Consider the following 23,120-nt stretch of genomic DNA (forward strand, 5'->3'; position numbering starts at 1 on the left):
AAAACACAGTGGACATGGCACCACAAACCATCACTGACTGTGGAAACTTTACACTGAACTTCAAGCAACGTGGATTGTGTGCTCTTTTCCTCCAGACTCTGGGAGAGACTTCAGTCTCTGCAGAGCAAAAGTGGGTGTTTATGACCTAGTGGGTGTTTCTAAATCATGCAATCAAAATGATCCCCCTTATCTTACCCCACCCCTAGACCTACCATCTCTATGACACCAGCCAATCATTTATCATGGTATAAAAACAGCCTGTTCTGGTAACTCCCATTATTTTCCTGAAGAGACCTATACTTGCTCTGGGACCCTGATTTCCAAAGAAAATGCAGAATTCACTTTCATCACAGAACATAACTTTGGACCCGTACTTTTTGTCTTTAGACCAGACAAAATGCTTCTGATGCTGTCTGTTGTTCAAGATTGGCTTGACACAAGGAATGTGAAGCTGAAACCCATGTCTTGCATACGTCTGTGTGTAGTGGTTCTTGAAGCACTGGCTCCAGCTGCAGTCCACTCTTTGTCAGTCTCCCCAACATTTTTGAATGGGTTTTGTTTCTTTTTTTTACCACATCTTTACCTTCCCTTCGCCTCTCTATTAATGTGCTTGGATATAGCACTCTGTGAACAGCCAGCCTCTTTTGCTATGACCTTTTGTGTCTTGAGTTAATTAGCTGATTAGAGAGTGACACCAGGCGTCTTCAATATTGAACCTTTTCACAATGTTTTCATTTTCTGAGATACTGAATTTAGGATTTTCCTTTAGTTGTCAATTATAATCATCAAAAGGAATAAACAATTGAAATGTATCCGTCTGTGTGTAATGAATGAATATAATATACAAGTTTCACTCTTTGGATGGAGTTAGTGAAATCAACTTTTTGATGATATTCTAATTCTATGACAAGCACCTGTATCTTTCTCTTTTGATTTAATAAATCTTTAAGCTTATTTGATCTGAATGTGTGTTGCTGGGGCTGGAGAAAAGAAGTTCCTGTGCTCTCACACTCCAAAACTTGTTTCTTTTATGCCCTTAATCCTGGACTAAGAAAGGGCGAGCACGTAACATTGATATGAAGATACAGACAGAAAGGAAAATATACTTCATACTTTATTTATAGCAAGAAGTGCATTAAATATTGCATTACATTACGGTTTCCCAAACATCAATGTTCCTCTCGGTCCAGTGGAATCATAGCTTCTGTGAGTCCAGACGTTTACTCGTATTCAAACAGGTTATACAGGTGCTGTAGGCCATAAACGCAGGCAAACATGAGCAGGACCAAAATATGAGTCTGATAATCACAACCACCAGAGGCGCAGGAGGACGGCGATGGGTCCCAGTCTGGAGTCCAATTATAACCTACACACACACACACACACACATTGTTATAGCTGTCTACTGCCCAAAAATGCTCTTACAGATGTCTGAATGACTTTGCATTGCATGTTACATTGCATTAGTGGTGACCCAAAACAGACAAAAATAGGAACAAAATAGAACATTTGTGTATTTGTAAATGCATAAGCAATGGAAACGCATGGAAGTTTATTAACCACAATCTCACAATTCTGAATCTACTTCTTGAAAATTTCTAGATTTAAAAAAAAAAAAAAAAAAAAACAGTGACATCCAGACATCTTTAACTGTGAATGAGTGAGAGATCACTTACTCTGCAGTGCATCACGAGTGGAGTTTTCTGTGAAAGGAAGTAACAGTTATAAAGTAATGCAGTTACTGGGAAGGATGAGACTGTGTCTGTTACAAACACTTACGACAGAGGTTGTTTGCACACGTCTCTTGTTTGCAGCCGCTGCATGGTTCACCTCTTCTGTACGGAGATGCACCTCGATAATTTCCTCTGTTGAGAATCAGTGTGACATGTATGAAATCATGCAGTTTCTTGCTTCTTCATTTAAAGATATTTTGTGCTTACCACACCTACCAACAAGGGTTAATTTGTTAACATTGCACTGCAGAAATATATATATATATATATATAAGAAAAAGAAAAAAAAGTCAAAACTGAGATGTAAATGCAGAATTCTGAAAGAAAAAAAATGAAATAGCAGGAATTAAATACAAAATTACAGACAAAAAAAAAATGGAGGACAGTGGACAAAAAGTCAAAATTGCGAGATTGAAATGCAGAATTAGTAGAAACCTGCCAAACTGTGTGTAAACTCAAAGCAGAAAAAGTCAGAATTGTGTGATAATAACTCGTAGTTATCTTTTAAAAAGCATGGCACAAACAAGCTTCAGTGTTTTCCTGACTTTTCTTGTGTATTAATGTAGTTTATAGCTAACATGAGATGTCAACAAACAACCCTTTTACATCATCTCTAAGCAGATTAACATCCTTTTATAAATAGTGCATGAAATAAAGTCAAATGTTACAACTTGAGATCTTAAAAATATAGTTAATATTTTTAGTTACTCATGCAGCAATCTTAACAAACTGAACCTTCATATAAAATATTCAGATTTTACAAATTGAGTCAGACTTTACAAATTGAGGTGTTAATATTTTTGTTAATCATGCAGTAATCTTAACAAATTGAACCTTCATATCAAGTGCTGCAATATTTTATATCAACTGATGAGAAATATTTTATTAGCTTGTTGTTTTGGCAAGTTGCAGTATTGTTTTGGCGCTCTGCACACACAGTGTGTGGTGGTTTTTACACTTACGCTGTCGCATAATTGCACACAAAAATGATCCCAGGCTTTGTTGAGAAGGATGTTTCAGCCACACCATTGGGACACACTTGTGCGGCGCAACCAACCTTGTACGAATCTGCCCAGACAATCTTTATGGACAGAAAACAGAGAGGTTTCATTCACTTGTGTGTATTCTCTAGTGTGTGATTCAGCTGTAACTGGATCTGAGTCTGTACCTGTGTGTAGTGGCCGCATACATTTGTGCACTGCTTTGTATCGTAATTGTAATCTTTGTCCTCGTCCTTCCACGACTTCACTGCAGATTCAGGTTTGAACGAGGAGTACGGCGTTCCTACCCAGATGTTTTCTCCCACAGATGTGAATGTGGGATGTACCTTTTTCACCTCTCTGAGGTAAATGTTATGTTTAAAGACACAGAATCTGGCCCAGGCCCGCGCCGTCACCGCCAGGCCTTCATCCCAGGTCTGCACACAAACACATGCACACACTTACCCTAAAACATCCTTAAAACTCATCTAATGTTCAGCTGGTCAGGCGGGGAGACCAAGGAGACCAGGAAATGCATGCTAATTACGTAATCTGAACAGAATGAATCTGAAATTAAACAGGATATTGCACGAGAAGAAAAATATATATTGTAGGTGATATTTTACTTTACAGTGGGGTTTAAATTAATTTAAAATAATAGGTTTAATAAATTCTATAACATTATATAAGTAATACTAAAGCCACACTGACAATATTGTAGTTTATATATTAACTACTACAGTGTTGTTCAAGTCAAAATGTTTTCAATGAAATTAAATTGTATGAGAAAAAAGAATGTTAATAATTACTATGATAGTGTACAATACTTAAATGTGTGTGTGTGTGTGTGTGTGTGTGTGTGTGTGTGTGTGTGTGTGTGTGTGTGTGTGTGTATATATATATATATATATATATATATATATATATATATATATATATATATACATACACACACACACACAATTTAAATAAGTTTTAAGATTTTCACATTAGTTTCAAACACATATATATATATATTACTTATTTAACAGTAGGGTTTGGAAATCTTAAAGTAAAAGTGAAACTGTATTCAAACAGTATAATGCATGAAGATCCTGTTTATAAAAATAGCTAGTAATATTAAAAATGATTATGTAAGTTATACTAAAACCCACACTGATGTCTGTTGTAGTTTATATTTCACGTATTTTATTGTACAGTGAGCTTTAAAAGCCTGAAGCTGAAAGTGAAAATACTTTCTTCCTCAATAAAAAAGGATATTGAAGAAGATACATCTGTCATGCACAAAAAACCATGAAGATGTACTGTATGAAGACGGTCAAATCTAGCGATGCATTCAGATCTGTTTAACACACATTCACATGTTTAACCTCCACAGACTCCCTCGAGACCTGCTGATCTCTGAGAAGACATCAGGAAACATCTGATATTTACCATGTAGCGCATGTTTGCGGCCGTGGGCTTCACGTTGGAGCGGTGCTTGTTGTGTTCTCTCACACATTCCTCAATGAACGCTGGATCCGTGATATCAAAGACCGGCTCGCAGGAACATAAACCTAGCAGAACTGTGACAGAGATCAGAAGATAGACATTCATCGTTGAGGTTGACTGTTAAACATACAACTGGTTAAAAACTCTCAGTGGATCTGTCAGGTTTCCTGTCAGTGGTTTCCACATACCTGCTTTCTCAAAGAGGAAATGTAGTTATATCCAGAGCAGACTAGTTTACTTACAAATTGCCCACAGAATAAAATAGGTTTCATACACAATTGGACAAGCTTTTGGGGCAGACCTGACCGGTTGAAAAGAGATGGTCTTCATCCCTTCTGGGGTTGTGCCACTCTTCTCACTAGAAATATGACACATAGCCTTATGGTGCATTCACACCGTAGTTAGACGCTTGAACATTTTGAGTTTATACACTCATTCATTTCCGCGTGAAATTAAACAACACAAATTAACACAACAGATGCGAATTCGTGTCATGAGGGGGGCTTCTGCCAGTTGAGGTCACGCAGCATTTTCAACCACCAATTTTATTCTGATAATTCAAAATATTTCTGTTATCGTGTCATGAAATGTAGTTTTAAAAGTATTTCAAGCTAGAGCTGTAATCGGGTCATAAAAGTTAGGCCTGACAGGACCCGAGCCCGACAAGTACATTTTGATTGACCGCTTTTTAAAAGCCAGATCACATTTACAGCCCAACATTATTCAAATGTGCGCGCACACACAGCTCTTTTGCCAAGAATGAGTCATTTATACATGTTTTAACATTATTTATTCATAACTAAAGTAGCAAAAACTACGACTTTATTCATCATTGTTTTCTCTTCTGTGTCTGTTGTGAGAGAGAGTTCAAAACACAGCAGTTTATTGATATCGGTTTCGTGAACGAATCACTCGATGTAACCAGATCTTCTTGAACCAGTTCACCAAATCGAACTGAATCGTTTTAAACGGTTCGCGTCTCCAGTACGCATTAATCCACAAATGACTTAAGCTGTTAACTTTTTTTAAATGGCTGACACTCCCTCTGAGTTAAAACAAACCAATATCCCGGAGTAATTAATTTACTCAAACAGTACACTGACTGAATTGCTGTGAAGAGAGAACTGAAGATGAACACCGAGCCAGATAATGACTCGTTCTCGAGTCAAGAACCGGTTGCATCTGTTTTCGGATCACCAGTAGTTCTTTCTGACAGTTCGATTCAATAAACCCGTTGAAGAAAATTGTTCACCGGTTCTTTTGCGCTCGACTAAATGATGTCATTGGCGATGATTGCCCTTGATTCAAGCCTTCGGTTTACCCGCGCTCATAACATTAGCACAGAATCAGTTCAGAATCAATCACCAAAAGAATCAGTTCAGTTCAGGCCTCTGTGTGTCGGTCTGCTTCACGCTGAATCACACATGCGCAGTATCATCAGCTCCTCGGTTCTCGAATTGGACACGTCCGACAGAAATGGTTCTTGACTCGTGAACGAGTCATTTTCTGGCTCGGCTAAGTCTTCTTTAACAGTAATGTTGCATTATTGACACTCATTCAGGCCCGGATTGGGTAATCGGGAGCACCAGGAAAATGTTTTTATGACTGCGAGGGCCTTTGTTGTCATGGCACTGGGTTGAGAAAAAAAAAAAAATATATATATATATATATATATATAATATATATATAAATAATATTATTATTTTACCGCAGCCCCACTCTTTTTATTAAATATTTTCTCGCAGAGTGCAGCCTGCAAGATAATGATGACGTGATTATCTGTTGACTCCCTGGCCCCGCCCCCAACACGTCACCTTGCAAGTAGCTCAAAATAAAATAAATATGAGATAAAAATGGATAACAGAAAGCGCAAATGTGGCGCTGGAAAGTCCAGAATAAATAAATAAATTGGAAACTGACGCGTCCAAATTTTCTAAGCTGAGCACATTCTTCCTCAAAAAAAACAAACGGAGACGACGAGGCCGGTAAGAAAGCTAACGTTAAGGTAGTTATGAGCAGTTCAAGATGCTAGCGACATTGCAAAACAACGTCGTTTGCAAACCACCGCTCATGTATCAAACTTTTTCTTGTAGCTCTTCAGCGGCAGCCGCCTTTAGTCCAGTTTGCTGCTAACAGTGTAGCGCAAGGCCCAGTAACGTTACCAAGCTCCAGTCATGAGCACAACACACCAGAATGGGGTAGGATTGTCATTCAGAAGAACTAACAGTAATGAAGAGCCCTGCTCAATGAAAAATGCCCTGAGATAATTAATGATACCTGATGATTCAGCAATACATTAATGAAACCGAGATGATACTGTCATTAGAAAATGCAATACATTTTAATCTATATTTTTTATTTTGTTTTATATAACGTTATTGTTTTTATTTTCTTTTTTCTTCTTCTTTATTTCTATGTTTGAAACACATATGTAAAAATTGATAGCCTGAATGCACTGTAAGTCGCTTTGGATAAAAACGTCTGCTAAATGCATACATTTAATTTTTAATTTAATGTTTGGATATTTATGAATACTAAATCTTAAAGAAAAGAGATCCTTACACTATCCTGTTATTTACTGTTCTAATAAATCTTCACTGTGAAGCAAAACTTAGGCTATTGTTTTTGCACTGAATTGGAAATGATGATGTTTTTAAAAATACAATGAATTACAAGGCTGTAGGGAATTATATTCTGAGGTTTTAATTACATTATTTTAATATAGTCAGTTGTGAACTAAAGTGGGCCGGTCTAAGGCAACAAACTCCAGGGCTGAAAAGGAGTCCCAATCTGGCCCTGCACTCATTAATATTGTTTAGTTGCTTGTCACAATCTTTTTTGTTCAAAGTGCTATATAAATAAAGGAGACTTGACTTGACTTGCCATTTTAGGTAATATAATCAGACTGCTTTTTGAATACTTTTAGATTACCAGTCTTGTTATGAGTATTAGTTATATGCATGAGTATGCAGAGTATGCATGTAATCAGTTAGCTGGCTCTGTTCATATCAAGCCAACGTGTAGAAACCTGTGGTGGCACACCGCACTGTGTTTTTGTGGGTTAAACCACTTCACCTTTTCACCATTTGAACCCTGCTCATCAGGTTATCTGGGCTAAATAAAGCGAAAAGATTATTATATCTGTTACAGAATGTTTGTAAAAACTCAAACTCATGTAGAATGTTCTTCAGCACACGGAGCTTCATTAACCGCATGTAAATATGAGGAAGTAAATATCTGCAGTCTCTGCTTCCTGTTTCTGATGTTTGCATGCAGGGGATTCACCTGCAATATACTGAAAACAGGTTTTTCTCGAAGTGATGCAGGCTCTTATGTTTTAGCGATTCGGCTGTGATTCATTGGAAAAAGGTTTATTTTCTGACCTGAAATGTTTCTGTAATTAATAATCAACATTACCAATGTTAATTAAAACTAATTAAAAAAATGTTTTAGCTATTGAAATAAATCCAAACTACAAATAAATATGTTTTATTTGTGTGTGTATATATATATATATATATAACATTTATAAACAACAGTATAAGATAATACCCAATACTTGTCTGGGCAGTTTACTGAACCAGAATAAATTTAAATTGAAGTATTACAGTTACTAAAATTAAAACAAACAAACAAAAAAGCTAAATAGAAATATAATAAAAAATACAAATAAAATTACAAAATTTATTGCAATCTATTGCAATATATTTATTTTATAAAAATTATATTGCAATGCATTTATGTTCATATTCATTTTATTTTCTAGTGGGTCTTAAAATCTAAAACAAAATGTGAAAATCGTTTTCGTCAATATAAATGATTTTTTTTAACCCCATAATTATATTTGTAAACTGCACATTTACATAATTATATACATTTGTGTGAAAAGATTATTATGAAATATTAAAATCAGATTTTTAAGTCCCATGTTTTCAATGTGGTCTCTAACACATCATTTGCATTTTACATTCATTTTTTTAAATTATCATTCATTAAAATAGTTGCTTATAAAGCAATTCAAGTCTCATTCCAGTGTTCAATAACTCAACCTGATTACTCTTCATTAGTGATTAAGGATTTAAAGAACCAAACACCAAAAAATACAAAAATCCATCCCAAACACATTTCATAAATAAGAAATACATGCCAGTAATACCTGATGTAAAGAGACAGAAAACTGCCATGATCCAAATCAAATCAAAATTATCCACTTCATAGCATTATTATACAAAAATATTGCATATTTGATCACAGAATCATGTATCCTGAAGAAACTTCATAAATATTAACCTGGGGTTGTTCAAGTAGTGTTTGTCTTCTTTTTACAGATATTAAGCAAGCAGCATCAGATTCAAACCCCTCAGACCCTCAAAACCACGTAAACAGCGCTGCGATCCAGAAAAATGACACACATAACTGTGATGTGTGTGTGTTTGTGTTAAGATAGAGCGCAACCGTTACTGCTCTCGTCTGGGACGTGTGTTTCACGGGCTTCCTGAAGGAAACCATCCCAGTCTGGTGCTGATAAAGGCAGGTCTGTCTGAAAGTGATTCCAGAACCTGCCAATAAAACAACAGCAACAGATATTAAAGACCACATGAATCTGCAAAGTGCAACTGATTTCTATAATACACATTTTATTTATTAAGTGATTTGGGGACCTGTACAATTTGAGGTTCCTTTCACTGTTGTGAGGCTTGCTGCTGCACGACTGTGTCCCATAGCTGTATCCAATATTTTTTATTTTTCATGTACATGTTGGAAAATTAAGGATTTATATATAAATAAAATCAATATATATATTATAATAGTATTAGAGTAGGTTGTACACTAGGTGGTGCTTTGGGGTCATTTTCACTATGCAGTTGTCTACACAATGCAAGGCTGTCTAATTCTAAACTTTAAAATATCAATTTATTTTCTATTTATTTTAATTATACATTTAAATTAAACTGAAGGAAGCTATACATTTACATGCTTAAGGGTTATTTCAAGAAAACATAAAGTGTGCCTGTGTGGAAAGTGAAAGTGCATGGTCCTAATTGGGTCCTTCACAAACACAAATCAAATAATCCCTATATAATATGCATTATTGTTTAGTATTAAATTATAGCTTCGGATGCATGATATTTGTAGGGTCCTATGAATTCTGTTTTATTTTTTCCAAATAAACCTAAGTTTTATTTTTTACAAAATCAATTTTATCGCAGATTGTTTATAAACAAGACACAATTCAATGATGATGTTGTGCCAGTTACACTGGATCTGACAGTAATGATGCAACACAAGTTTTCACGTTTTTCACGTGATCACTATTGCTTTGGCTCTTCTTATGGATTGTTTGATATGTATTGAGTTATGCATTTTTGACGTAAATCACAGCAGCGTCCTTCTGTAAGGAATGTCACTGTTGAACTTACACAACTATTGTGGGTGTTTACACTCTATCACATATTTTCATTCGTTCTGACGAGGGGTTAAAAACAGGACAGAAAATAGCCTATTTCTTCTAAATGATCATGTTTTTTTTTTAATGTAAATATTCTATATATATAAAAATAAGTGGACCTCAGTGAACTATAAAAAATAATAAAAAGGCAGTTCGTGGCTCTTCCATCAAGTTTTCTCCAAGAACGATGTGATTGACAGAAAAAGATTAAATATCGGAAATTAATTTAGAGCAAAAAGTAGGTTCAAATTTGGAGCACACACACTTCTGATATTGATCCTTTCTCCAAAAAGCTGGTTAATAATTAGAACGTAACATCCTCCTGTATCTTTTATCATTTATCATTTCCTCAAACCTAAAACTAAACTCGTTATGAATTAAGATTGCTAGACGTCTACTGTGAGGACTGAAAGAGGAGCTGAAAACCTGACCCAGTCATCCTCGTCTGACCTTCAGGTTTTCAGTTCGATTTTCAGGTTTCCTGGAAATTAGCAATGTGAGCTTGTTCCCTTTTACTGTAAGATAATGTTTATATCCTTTTAATTATAAGGTTGATCCCATGAGACAATCTTAATTGCACTCGAAACCACCCTAGATAATGTTGATTAAAGAGATGCATCTGAAATTTGAGTAAAAGAATCACAGGGTCTCTGTGTTGCTAACATGAAAGGCTTCAACGTAAAAAGTAAAACAAAGAACACAGATGTGGTGCACAGCTGAAAAGATGACTGAAAGACTAAACATTTAAACATCTTTAAACAACCCACTCCTGCATCCACCACTTCAAGAGGAAAAATATTGAGATAAATATATACAGTGATGGCCAAAATGATTAGAATAGTAGTATTTTCACCAGCTGAAAAATAGTTTTAAGTCAGTTGTTTCTATCTTTTGCTATAGTGTGTCAGTAAGAAATATCAGTTTCCATTAAGTAAGTAATTAAACTAGTAATTGTGACTTTTTATCTCACAATTCTGACTTTGTAACTTGCAATTCTAAAAAAGTAAAGTCAGAGATATAAAGTTGCAATTCTCTGTTTTTTTCTCACAATTCTGATTTTCTTTCTTCTCAGGATTGCGAGATATAAACTCTCAATTCAGAGTAGAAAAGTCAGAATTGCGAGTTTATATCTCGCAATTTATATCTCACAATTGCAAGTTTATATCACGCAATACTGATATAAAAAGTTGCAATGAAGAGACACAACAAACTCAGATAGATAAAATCCAGAAGAACCGTGGAAACATCTCTAAGATGCGTCAAGAAACCTATCACAAAACAAGGCTACAATAAAATACAAATGCATGATGAAATTGTAGACAAAAAAGAAAACAAAACAATACAAACTGAAACAAAACAAGGTTAAACTGAAGTACTAAAATGACTAAAGTATTAAAAAACTGGAAAAAAAAATGAAGCTAAATATAAACATTTAGAAATATTTGCAATAGTGGCAATTCTATCTGAAAATGATTCCAGAATCTGCCAATAAAAAAATTATGATATGAAATGATGATAAATAATGTTAAAGACCGGCTTTATTTAACTATGTATTACTATAGATGTCTAAAGTTAAAAACATTTTGAATTTTTTTTTTATATGCAACATAAAAGCTTGATTTGCGAGGAATCCTTCAGGATACCATGTGAATAATGATTACATTTCTGGATACTGGTCTTTGAATTGACTATATTTTCACTTGATGCATGACTAATGCACTCTTATGTATTTTTCTGTTTCATCTTGTGATGATGTTGTTCGTGTGTATTTACTTGTGGTGGTAAACATCGGGATCTCGACTCATTCTGTTATTGAAGCCGATGTACAGGTCGTCCCACAGCCGGCCGTTCAGAACCACGTGTCTCATCACATTAACTCGGTTCTTGATCTGAAACGCACACGTTTGATTCATCAGTTTGTATTCAGCTTCAGCATGCGTCTCATACAGCTCAGTCTGTACCTCCTCGTACGCGTGATCTCTCTCCGGACGCACGGCTGGGAAAGAAAGATCCAGAAAGTCCACCAGATAGTCATAACCTCCTTTCAGAGGATTGAAATCATCATCCGTCTCAGTGACCTGATGGGAAAACAGTTTATTGCATGGGTTTTTTTGTGCATTAAGCTGCTTTATGTGTGAAATCCACCAGCAGTTCGTTTATGAAGTATATGATTTACCCGAATCACGAGATTGTAGTCTTTAAATCCTGCCCAGTTATAATAGTACTGGATCCAGCTTTTGTATTTAAAGATTTCAGCTGAAACGGAAGCATTCAGTTCATCCAAATACAAGTCAAAGTCCCAACTGTCCTTAAAGATCTTCGTGCCATTAGGCGGCTCAGTGATGACTCTCCTATGGTCATGATATTAAAACCAGGAAAAATAAATAATGCTGATGGAAAACAGGCAGAAATAATAACAGACTCCGACATAATTCTCACATGCAACAAGCTAATGAACATTTTAATATGAAATGGAAATTAAACAGATGCATGCCTAAATAAAAATACCAAAGAGACTGTATTAAATATGTTTGTAAATATAAATCACATTAATTAAATTTTTTTATAAATATTCAGCCTTTCTTGAAGGATTATTATAGTTCAAACTAGAACTAAAAATAATAACATTTAAAAAATATATATTAAATGAAAAAAGTTTTAAACATGAATAATTCTTTCAGTTTGGTTAACTGAAATAATATAAATATGAAAACACTTATTTTATGCCACAACTTATGGCACAATTAAACATCACACATTTTTTCAGGATTCTTTGATGACCAGAAAATTATTTAAAAAAAAATAAACAATTGAAAAAACTTAGTAATTATTGATCAAAATAATTATATATAAATAAATACATTTTAATAGTTAACACAACTATACACAAAGTATTTCAGCTGCCAAGCCAACATTTTATCATTTTCATTTAATGTGACTAGAAAAACTAAAGCAAATAAAAAGGAATAAAAACAAAATACACGTTTTAAAATGACAAAAACAAAATACAGAATTACTAAAACTTAAGTCAAATTAATATGCAAAAAATAAATAATAATGATGATAATAATTGTATAGTGTCTCAGTAATATTAAAATAAACCAATGTGGTTTTACACTGCAAATGGCTAATAAACTGAACTGAACTGACGTCATGTTGGTGTTTTTGCAAATTGCTTGCTTTCATGCAAATATTAAAGCTTTATTAATTTCAGTCTAATGCACTCAAGCTACATCAGTGTGCTCAAATGCTGCATCCTAATAATAACGTAAAGCCGTGTGAACGCACCTGTTGGATGGGTCATTTAACGCCAGGGCCAAGTCCAGGACTGATCCGGGTACAGGAGTCCAGGTTAAGATATTCGGACAGCTCTTCCTTATCGATTCATTCAGATCTGCTGCACTGTTCTTGCTGTTCGTCTCCTTTATGTACCTGTTAGTCATGTTCAAGTGTTCCTGTCATACATTTCATACTTCAGTTTTATATAGAGTACACTACAGTTGAAAAGATTTGTTTAATGTACTCAAAAACACAGTTAAATTGTGAAATGTCTAGTGTGAATATGTTTTAAACTGTAATTTATTCCCGTGATGAAAAACTGTATTTTCAGCATAATTAATCCAGTCTTCAGTGTCACATGATCTTCAGAAATCATTCTGATATATTTCACTTAGAAATGCATCATAGTGCATATAGTTGTTTCATGTTGACTTTATTGATTTTACTTACAATGTGTTCCTGGACACCGTAGTTAATCGTTGACTAGCTGGACGAGTTTCTGTGATAAGGTTGATTGAGGCATGTGTGTTCACCTGTCAGAGGGATGCGCTTCAGTGAAGTATCCTGCAAAAGGGACGTAGATCTTGGGCTGTAGTGATTTCACCAGCTGTGTCTTATAGTTTAACAGCTTCTTCCTCTCGTTCTTGATGAAATCTGCCTTCCAGCTTTCTGTTGTCAAAAAAACAAACAAACACGATGTGCATTAGAATGCATTGGGCTGCTTATGGTCACCTGTTCCTGTGTTGCACCTGTTTAAAGCGGCATGCGAGACTCACCGGTGTATTTACCGCCGTGGAAGGTCATTGGAAAACCGGAGGCACCACCGGCGAAGTCGCTCATCATCACATCAACACCATGAGGAAGACGTCCATTGTTTGGTCTGGTGCAGTCCACCGTATTCAGGATCATGTGACCTTGGAAGGTTTTTGTTTGAGTTTATCCAGTCTTTTTAGCAGCAGTGTGCATTTCTAATGAGGTTTAGGCACTTAACCGAGTCCATAATTTCATTGTGTCAACGTTATCTCAGTGTAAAGCTACACTACTGTTCAAAAGTTTGGGGAAACTTTATTTTCACATTTATAAAATGTCCAACTTTTATACATTTTCAGCTTTTTTACCAGATCATCAACACACGGTTAAAACTTTAAATGTGTTTTTCCGACAACAAAACAGCTTAGAAATCAGTATTGTAACATGTAGTATAAGTATAATATTGTTTAACTCCACTCCATAACTTCAACTCTATTTCTCAGTGTTACGATTTTTTTGCACCCTCGTATCTCATCCAAATATTGTCAGATCTTAATAAACCATACATCAATGGAAAGCTTATGTATTCAGCTTTCAGATGATATATAAATTGACACTTAATTAAGACTAGTTTTGTGGTCAAGGGTCACATATAACTAGAATTAATATTAAAATATCCTAAAATATTAAAAATGTAAGTTAATAAGTTTTTTTATCAACTTTTATTCGTCCAGGAAGCATTACATTGATCAAAAGTGACACTAAAGACATTTAAAATCTTACAAAAGTCTTCTCTTTCTAATGAATGCTGATATTTTTTAACTTTATTCATCAAGGAATCAAATACGTTAGTTTCAACAAAAATATGAAGGAGCATGACTGTTTTCAACATAATTTCAGATAAACTGATGGTGACAATAATAATATAATAAATATTTCTTGAGCAGCAAATCAGCATATTATAATGATTTCTGACTTATTATGATGGTGAAGAAATGATGCTGAAAAATCAGGCACATGAATCAATTACCATTTACAAAAAACTGTTATTTAAAATTCTAATAATATTCCACAATTGTACTGTATTTTTAATCAATAAATGCATACTTGCTGAGCAGAAGAGACTTAAAAACTTTACAACAGTTGCACAATTAATTTTTTTGCTTCTGCTAATGCAGCAAAAGGGGTTTTGTTGGCTTTAAAACAGTTCAAACCACATTTCTGACACTGCATATTAAAAGAAAAAAATATTCACACCCTTGAAATAATTGCTGTTACTTGAACTTTGCCTTAAGACTGTTCTTTTGCATGTAAAATTAAATGCCCTGGCGCCTTTATATACTCTTATCATATGTTGTAGATAAAGGCAGAATGCAGCCTACTCTCTTTCTGTCTCTTGCTCTGCTCTTACATAGTTTTGTTATTTGCATGTTAAGCTTTTTGCCAAATGTTTGTCTAAATGAGCAGCAAAATACCTTTATACTCCACGATCAAGCAGGTGTCCATCTCAGGATGAACTCCGTCCATCAGAATCATAAATCGCAGGTGTTCATCGACCTTTCGAATAATAGGAAAGCCGAAATCAAGAAAAAGAACACATGAAAAAGAAGAAAAGACAAGAAAAACGTACGTTCTGCCACACGCCGAATGGCACCACATTTATGTTTGTTAAATTCACTCCACTTTTCTCCAGATACCTGCAACAAAAACAAAATTCATAGTTTTTTCAATCAGATTTTTCACGCCGTTTTTGTTTTTAAATCTCCAACTGCCAAAGTCACTTCATAGTTATAATGAGGTGACATCAGCAGTTACAGATTTTTCCCGCCATTTTGATTTTTTCAAATCTGTAACTGCCAAGGTCTCCTCATTATAGTTAATAGTGATAATGCACTGGCAGTTATAGATTTTCCACGCAGTTTTTGTTTTTAAATCTCTTACTGCCAAAGTCACTTCATTATAGTTATAGTGAGGTGACATCAAAAGTTACAGATTTTTCCCGCCATTTTGATTTTTTCAAATCTGTAACTCCCAAAGCCACCTCCTTATATTTAATTATAAGGTGGCATTGGCAGTTACAGATTTTAAAAAAAAAAGGCGGGAAAAATCTGTAACTGCCAATTTCACCTCACTGTAACTATGATGAAGTGACTTCAGAAAACTATGGAGCTCAACCATCCAACAACACACTGTAAACACACTCTCAACAGGCTGATTTCTATATTAAAATGTCTAGAAATGTTCACTTTCAATTTGTAAATGATTTCCCACCAGCCATGTCTTTTATAATTTTAGATTATGTAAGTGTGAGCAGCTCTGATCAGTTGAAGATTATCTTTTACACAAAGTAAGTAACAGAGATACTGGATTCATAATTGTATTCCATACACTGAATCTGTTATACATCTTTTGCTTTTACATTTATCAGTCCTTGCACACTGTGTTTAAAATTGTCATATGCATTTTTTTTCCGTATTCGCCATCCTTTCCTATCAAAATCCTTGCTATGGATGCGAAAACAGAGAAAATCAAATTTTCCAATTCCAGGCCGTGTATAAACGTGATTGACACAACATGAGGTTGTATTTATTTTTTAATGTAGGAAAATTGTACATTTATTTAAGTTTTAGCACTGAGTAATATTAAATAACTACATTTACTTACTATATGGTTAGGTTTGGGATTAGGGTTTATTGCATGTAATTATGCATAATTTATTGTTATTATAATAGTAAGTACATGTAACATGTAACAAGAAGACCTTAAAATAAAGTGTTGTCTTTGTTTTGTGTGGATTCTGAGTTGATTGTGCATACTACCTGCTTTTAAATGACCAGAATAATAATAGTTAGAAGTGTGATAGCCATAACAACAGTTCAATTTAGTTTAACTTCAATATTCCTTCGTTTATTTTAATGTTGCAAACTCTCCTCTAGACTTCAGTCTCACCAAAACACCGGCCGTGAAGTGTCTCCAACATAAATGGGAATATCTGGACGCTTCTTGGAAAGAAGTTGCAAAGTTGGGTAGCTAATAGAAAAAAAAGTGCATTTAAAATGTATGGTTTTGTGGCGTCATACAATTCAACACAACTGAATACAATAGAGAGGTGGATCAGACTCTAACCTCAGGTGATCTGAATGCATGTGGCTGATGTATATGAGATCGACCTGACTGAGTCTGTCCATGGCATCAGACGGAGGTTCGTGAAGGAGCCACCATCCTCTCGCAAACGCTGGTCCTGTGAGCCACGGGTCGAACATCATCCGCTTGTTCCCTGCTTTCAGCTCCATACATGCGTGTGTGATGTACGTCAGCTGCAATGCACAGCATTCTTTGATGAGCAGGATGTTCAAAACAGCATTTATTTATTTATTAGCATGTCACTCTTAACAATTGAATGCATCATAAAATCATTAAAGTCTTATGCATCATTGTGCATCAGCGACCAGTGTTTACTGTGATTACTGTGGAAATGTAATAGGTTACAGATTACAAGTGACCCTATCAAAATATAATAAGTTGTGTATCTATTTCAATTACTTTATTAAAGAAATGTAACTGATTAATAACTATCTGATTACTTTATAACTAGTATTCAACTCTGATTACAGTCACTTTCGAAATCCTTCCTCACTTTAATTAAGATTACAATCATTTGATTTTAAAGCAGAGCCACCATAAAATCAGACTTAACTTTGAGATCATTCTGAGTTTAATAAAGATTTAAAACCAAATAATTTAGTAGCTGTGATAATCTTTTTTAAATCAAATCTTTGTGTAGCTATGACAGGACACACTGGCATCTATCAATGCCTTGGGTAAAACTGTTAATCTTTAAAAATAAAGCATATTCTAAATAAGCATTTGTCCTATTACTAAACTCCTGAAACATTGGTGTCTCATATTTTAGAGCAGTCACTGCAATTTATGAAAGAAATCAATTAAATCTGTATGTGGGTATGGGTGAAATTTTAGTTTTTTAGATATAACCTCCTTAACATTATCATAAGTAACTATAATTTTGTTACACTTTTTTTCAGTAACTCTAACCAGTTATAATTACACTTATTTGGTAATCAAATTATGTAATTTAGTTGGTACTGGTTACTTCACAACATTGTCATGTTCCAATATTTCAGGTACTGTATGTTCCAGGTTATATCTACATTTCTGCATTTACAGACGCTTTGATCCACTTACAGTGCATTCAGCCTAAACCTTTTTCCCCTAACATGTGTTTCCTGCGAATCAAACCCACAACCTTTTGCGCTGTTAACACAGTGCTCTACCACATGGTTGTAAATCTAACTTTAAACAGCTGCTGTCAAATTTTATTTATTTATTCTTTGGTACAAGGTGCAATGTATTTACACAGGTGTGGATGTGAGAAGAGGAGTATAAAGTAATCAGATAACAATGGCGTGCATTGCTTAAAGTTTTTTTCCAAGCAGTTTGTTCACATCAGAGACATGATGAGATATAAGATCTGTTTTTTGTCATTGTTATTTACCGTAATCTCTCCGGCATGCAACTCTTGTGCTTCTCTGGGGTCTGCGGTCCAGGGGTCTGGAGGATTCAACTCCACCAGCTCTAAACTACCGTCAGTATCTGACAGCACTGCCTCTACACACACAAACACAGGAAGACAATCCCACAGCATTCACTTCCAACAACTACGTACTATTAATATCCATCTTTAATATGAATACATAATTTTTATATCAGCTGCAATTAAAATTACAATGAGTGTTGCCACAGAAGAGCCATTTTTGCTTCCCCAAAGAACCTTTCAGTGAACGCGTCTTAATTGTTTTTCTTAATTTCATAGCGCAAAGAACATTGAGTTTCCATTCCAAAATTTCCAAGGTTCTTTATAGAGCCATCGATGCCAAAAAAGTACCTACTGTATTTCCAAGAGAGTATAAAATTGCTTTCAGTGCACTCTTTTTAAATAAACAATGCCAAGATATGATTCAATATGGTGTTCATTGTGTGTAATACAGTAAATAATCATACTTAAACTTATTATGATGTATTATAATTGTTGTTATGTTGATATAACATATTATAAGGTTTTTTATAATGCATTTTGCATTCATTAATGCCTTAAGAATACCCTTATAATGAATTATAATTACGGGCTTCATAGAAAGTGTTACCATATTATTTATATCAGCTGCAATTAAAACGACATCAAATGTCATTAAAATAAATGATTAAGAGTTTTTATTTTTCAGTGTTGCTTTAGAAGAGCCATTTTTGCTTCGCCGAAGAACCTTTCAGTGAACGTGTCTTCACAAAGAACATTTTAGCATTCTAAAGAATCACAAAAACCAAACTTGCAATACTTGGAATGCAATGATTTTTATAACCATCAATGCCAAAAAAAGTACCTACAGTATTTTTTCAAGAGACTCTGAAATTGGTTTCAATGCACTCTTTTTAAATAAGAGTGATATTGTTACCGAGTTCGTCTTGCATGAAGCTGTCTGGAGGGTTGATGTACTCCATTGTGGCCACGTTCAGTTTCCAGTAGTGTTTGGTGCAGCGCACTGTTCTGTTACACAAACACACAAGTGCACTTTTTTTACTGATTAAAAATAAATATTTATGTAAAAAAAAAAAAATAATAATGTTTTGTTTGTTCTGCTTACTAAGCCTGCATTTATTTAATCAAAAATAAAGTAATATTGTTACATGTTTTTGCAATTCAAAATAGCTGTTTTCCTAATATACATTAAAATTTAATTTATTCCTTTGACAAAATTTTCAGCATCATTACTCCAGTCTTCAGTGTCACATGATTCTTCAGAAATGAGTAAAATGTGTTGATTTGCTGCTCATGAAACACTTCTGATCATTATCATTGTTTAACCCTTTGACTGTCACTCTGTCCCGAATACGGGACGCATATATTTACTTCACTATATTACAATTAAATCTAATCTAATCTTGACAAGCTATATATCGTTAAAACTCCCAAATATTTATTTTACCAATGTTTTTTGTTAAAAATTATTTAGGAAAGGTAATAGATGAATTTATGACAAGAGTGCACCCTCAAAAATCTACACTATCACAGGAGTTTTGACCTTAGTTTAAAAAAAAAAGACTTCGTCGTTGCCTTTTTCTCTATCACATTTTAGAAATCATCAGAAATTATATATCACTTGAAAACATAAAAAATCTCAAAATTCATCCTAACCATTCATTTTACAATCAGACATTGCATTACCATGTAAATGGTAAATCAATATCATGTTACAAAATGTTTTCATTCATGAATTCTAAAAATGTAAGTTTGAATCGTGCACTATAAAGTCGATGTTCAAAAATGTGAGTGACAGTTAAGGGTTAATACCCTCGTGCTGCTACATTGTTTTTGTGGAAACTGTGATACATTGGTTTTCAGGAGTCTGATGGAATTTCTTTGAAGTAGAAATCTTTTGTATCATGCCTAAATAACAGGGTTCTGTCAATTAAGTCTGCTTTATTCTTGGTTTTGTGACAGATCCCATGTATTGTCTCGTCTTTTTGTGATCGTAAGGTTTGAAGGTTTATGTTGCAGGTTCGGAGTGTGTTTTGTCTTTGCTATGAGCAAACATTCCCTCACCTTGATAAGCCATTATTTGTTCATTTTCTCCACTTTGCTTCCTTATTTGTTGTTCTCAGTCCTGTCGGACCATTGTGAAATGTTCCCTTTGTGTGTTGCCTGAGGACATTGCATGTTCCTTCAGAACCGCTGCCAGCTGTGTTTTCCCCCGAAGCGGTTGTTTTTGTTTGTTTTATGTCCTCTTTTATAAATTAATAAAGCCTTGCATTTAAGTCCTCGCGTATGCCTTCCCATAAAACCTGACACACTTTTGATTCATTTCAATGCATCCTTGAAATGATACCATGAAAATATGAAGCAGCACATCTATTTTCAACACTGATAATAATCACAAATGTTTCTTGAACAGCTATTCAGCATATTAGGATGATTTCTAAAGGATCATGTGATACTTAAGACTGAAGTAAGAAAGATTTACTAAAGTTTAATACACTTCCTTTAAAAACATCTATGAAAAAGTGGTGGACAAAATTGTTAGAACACCTGACAGATCAGAAAATATTGATTTCATTTTAAAATGTTCATGAAACGTGCAGATGTTTGCTCTGAGCACAACAAATATCAGATTAAATGAGTCGTACTGTTTTTATTCATTTATAACTTTAATATTTGGTATGTCCAGCTTTTGCAGCAATTATAGCAGCACGTTTCTCTGGCATAGTGTCAGTATATTTCCTGAGAATTTACTAATTTTGTCCCATGACTTCTGCTACTCAAGACAAAGGATTTCCTTTGAATATACAGTATCTGTGCAGTTTATTTTCCAACTTGCCCTAAATTTGCTCAATGCAGTTCAGGTCTGGACTTTCGGGGTGCCACTGGATAATTTTCAATGTTCAGCAGATCATTCATTTTATAGGTTTTGTAATGGCCAATTTAATAAAAAACAACTGAAACCTCTTTAAAATGCTCTTACAATTTTGGCCACCACTGTGTATCTTTAGTTTCAATTTTTGCATGCATTTATTTGGCTTTTTTATTAATAGTATCATCTTGTTCTCTTTTTATTTTTCCCCTGTAATGTTAACTTGGATTCACCGACCTGTCGTCCATGTCTTCTATGTCTTTAATGAAGAGTCCTCCCTGGTGTTTGCACTGGTTCACACAAGCTCGTATTTTGTCTTTGCCTTTGTAAATGATGTAACATTTGCCATCCTCTTGGTTTTTCTTAAAATTAATTCCATCTTTTAGTGCCCGGACGTCTTCAGCCTCCAGTCGCAGGACGGTCTTTGAGACCTGAGATGTCATCGTGCTTCAGATCTAGAGATGAATGAGTCTTCGGTTCATCTTCAGTGCGCTCAGATCTTATAAAGTTATGTTTCCTATCTGCAATCTTAATTATACACTATTGTAATGCATTGTTGATGGATATATGAGTGGTTTAAAACTGATATACATATGCATGTGACTGGTTTAAAACTATGTTCTTTATTCAAGAATTTATCAATCTGTATAAAATGGATACTTTAATGACTAAACAAACCCAAATTTGACCAAAACATATGCAAAACCAAGTAACTGTGTTGTTCTATTTGTACTTGAAATATAATATTTTTTTCTTCTGTCAAACAATCGAATTATGACCACTTTTCAATCTCATTTAATTCTTATAATTTCACAGTTTGTTAAAAAGAGTTATATAGATTTTCAACATTACCTTTTATTGCTGTGGGCTGGTTTCTGGATTAAATGTGAGCAGGAAGAGACTGGTGTGAGTTTAGAAAGTGTGTGTGAGCTCAGCTGAAAGTGAAGGTCTGTTCTCGTTATCAAACTCTTTCAGTTGAACTGACGGGGCGTAGTTATCACTTCACCCTGAAAAAAAACCTCCTTATTTTAAACACATTTTAGTTCAACTTAGTCTTGTGTGTTTGTTTGTTTGTTTGTTATAACTACTCAAGTGTATTAAGTACAAAAAAAAATAATAATACTGCCTAGTCATGTCATTAAATGTTCTACTCTTTATAGATTCTAATATACGGTACTCAGATCTGTGTTTTTGAATGTGGAAAAAGTTAATTTGTCTATAATACTAAATCATAGGTATGAAATTACGTTTTATGATTTACATATCAGTTTCCGATTGAATAAAGCACCATGCAAGTAATTACCAAGCACCTTGTTAATGATGCACAAAAGTTTAACTTAACAAAAAATCTTTTGAATGTCAAATATACGGAAGAGCACTTTGAATTGCTGGATGTAAACTTAGAATTCTGAGGAAAAAATTGGGGCATTCCAAAGAGTAAACATTCAATTCTGTATCGTCTACAAACAACTTCTGTTTTATGTTTTTAAATTAAACTCGATGACAGCTGCAGCGCAAATTTTAAACTAAAAAAATACATCCTTTGTTAGCTTGAGAAAGCCTAGTCTGAAAAATGTGAAGTACTTGTAAACGCTTGATGTTTGAAACTAAAAATGAACTGTGGCCTTTAGGATAATTAAGGTGAAAAACAAATAAAGGTGGAAAATGAAAAAAACATTCTCCTTCAGTTCAGATAAGGATAAGACAAAGTCTAGAGTCCATCTGCTTAATCATGTGAAAAATACTTAATGTGCTTGTTAATAGTAGTGATAGCGGCATCTTCTGCTTCTGATAAGGAGAGATGTGAGCTTTATTATGGGGCTGACCTTCAAATAATGTAGAATGGATGTAGAAACGTGACATTGCAGGAAAAGCCAGTGTTCTTGGGTTATTTGGCTTCCATTACATGTCTTCTTTCAAACTAGTGTAGATCGTTTAAATGTTTATTCAAGTACACATTATCTATTTTTCTGTATATTTCAGTTACATATCTTTAAAGGACATTTACGTAAGCAGC

At 34.3% G+C, this 23,120-nt stretch overlaps 2 protein-coding genes across 3 annotated transcripts; both read right to left on the reverse strand.

The window, feature by feature from the left end:
- Positions 1-1,101: 1,101 nt before the first annotated feature.
- On the reverse strand, positions 1,102-4,385 carry LOC127956502 (GLIPR1-like protein 1). Of its 2 annotated transcripts, XM_052554462.1 has the most exons (6): positions 4,148-4,383; positions 2,902-3,150; positions 2,696-2,814; positions 1,780-1,865; positions 1,677-1,703; positions 1,102-1,366 (listed from the first exon to the last, which is right to left on the reverse strand). In XM_052554462.1, exons 1-6 carry the CDS (start codon positions 4,307-4,309, stop codon positions 1,221-1,223), a joined length of 789 nt encoding a protein of 262 aa, XP_052410422.1. In that variant the 5' UTR covers positions 4,310-4,383; the 3' UTR covers positions 1,102-1,220. The 2 variants fall into 2 exon arrangements, with proteins under 2 accessions (XP_052410422.1, XP_052410423.1); XM_052554463.1 differs by lacking the exon at positions 1,677-1,703 and having other exon boundaries at positions 4,148-4,385.
- Positions 4,386-7,935: 3,550 nt separating this feature from the next.
- Positions 7,936-22,119, reverse strand: cmah (cytidine monophospho-N-acetylneuraminic acid hydroxylase). The gene is made up of 15 exons (XM_052554459.1): positions 21,956-22,119; positions 21,341-21,558; positions 19,151-19,242; positions 18,196-18,308; positions 16,809-16,999; positions 16,632-16,712; positions 15,313-15,379; positions 15,158-15,239; positions 13,709-13,846; positions 13,466-13,601; positions 12,942-13,085; positions 11,830-12,004; positions 11,615-11,731; positions 11,427-11,542; positions 7,936-8,763 (listed from the first exon to the last, which is right to left on the reverse strand). The coding sequence occupies exons 2-15, from the start codon at positions 21,544-21,546 to the stop codon at positions 8,643-8,645; spliced, it is 1,779 nt and encodes a 592-aa protein (XP_052410419.1). The 5' UTR covers positions 21,547-21,558; positions 21,956-22,119; the 3' UTR covers positions 7,936-8,642.
- Positions 22,120-23,120: the final 1,001 nt, after the last annotated feature.

This window comes from Carassius gibelio, chromosome B4 (genome assembly GCF_023724105.1).
Source record: "Carassius gibelio isolate Cgi1373 ecotype wild population from Czech Republic chromosome B4, carGib1.2-hapl.c, whole genome shotgun sequence".
In the NCBI taxonomy this organism is placed as follows: domain Eukaryota; kingdom Metazoa; phylum Chordata; class Actinopteri; order Cypriniformes; family Cyprinidae; genus Carassius; species Carassius gibelio.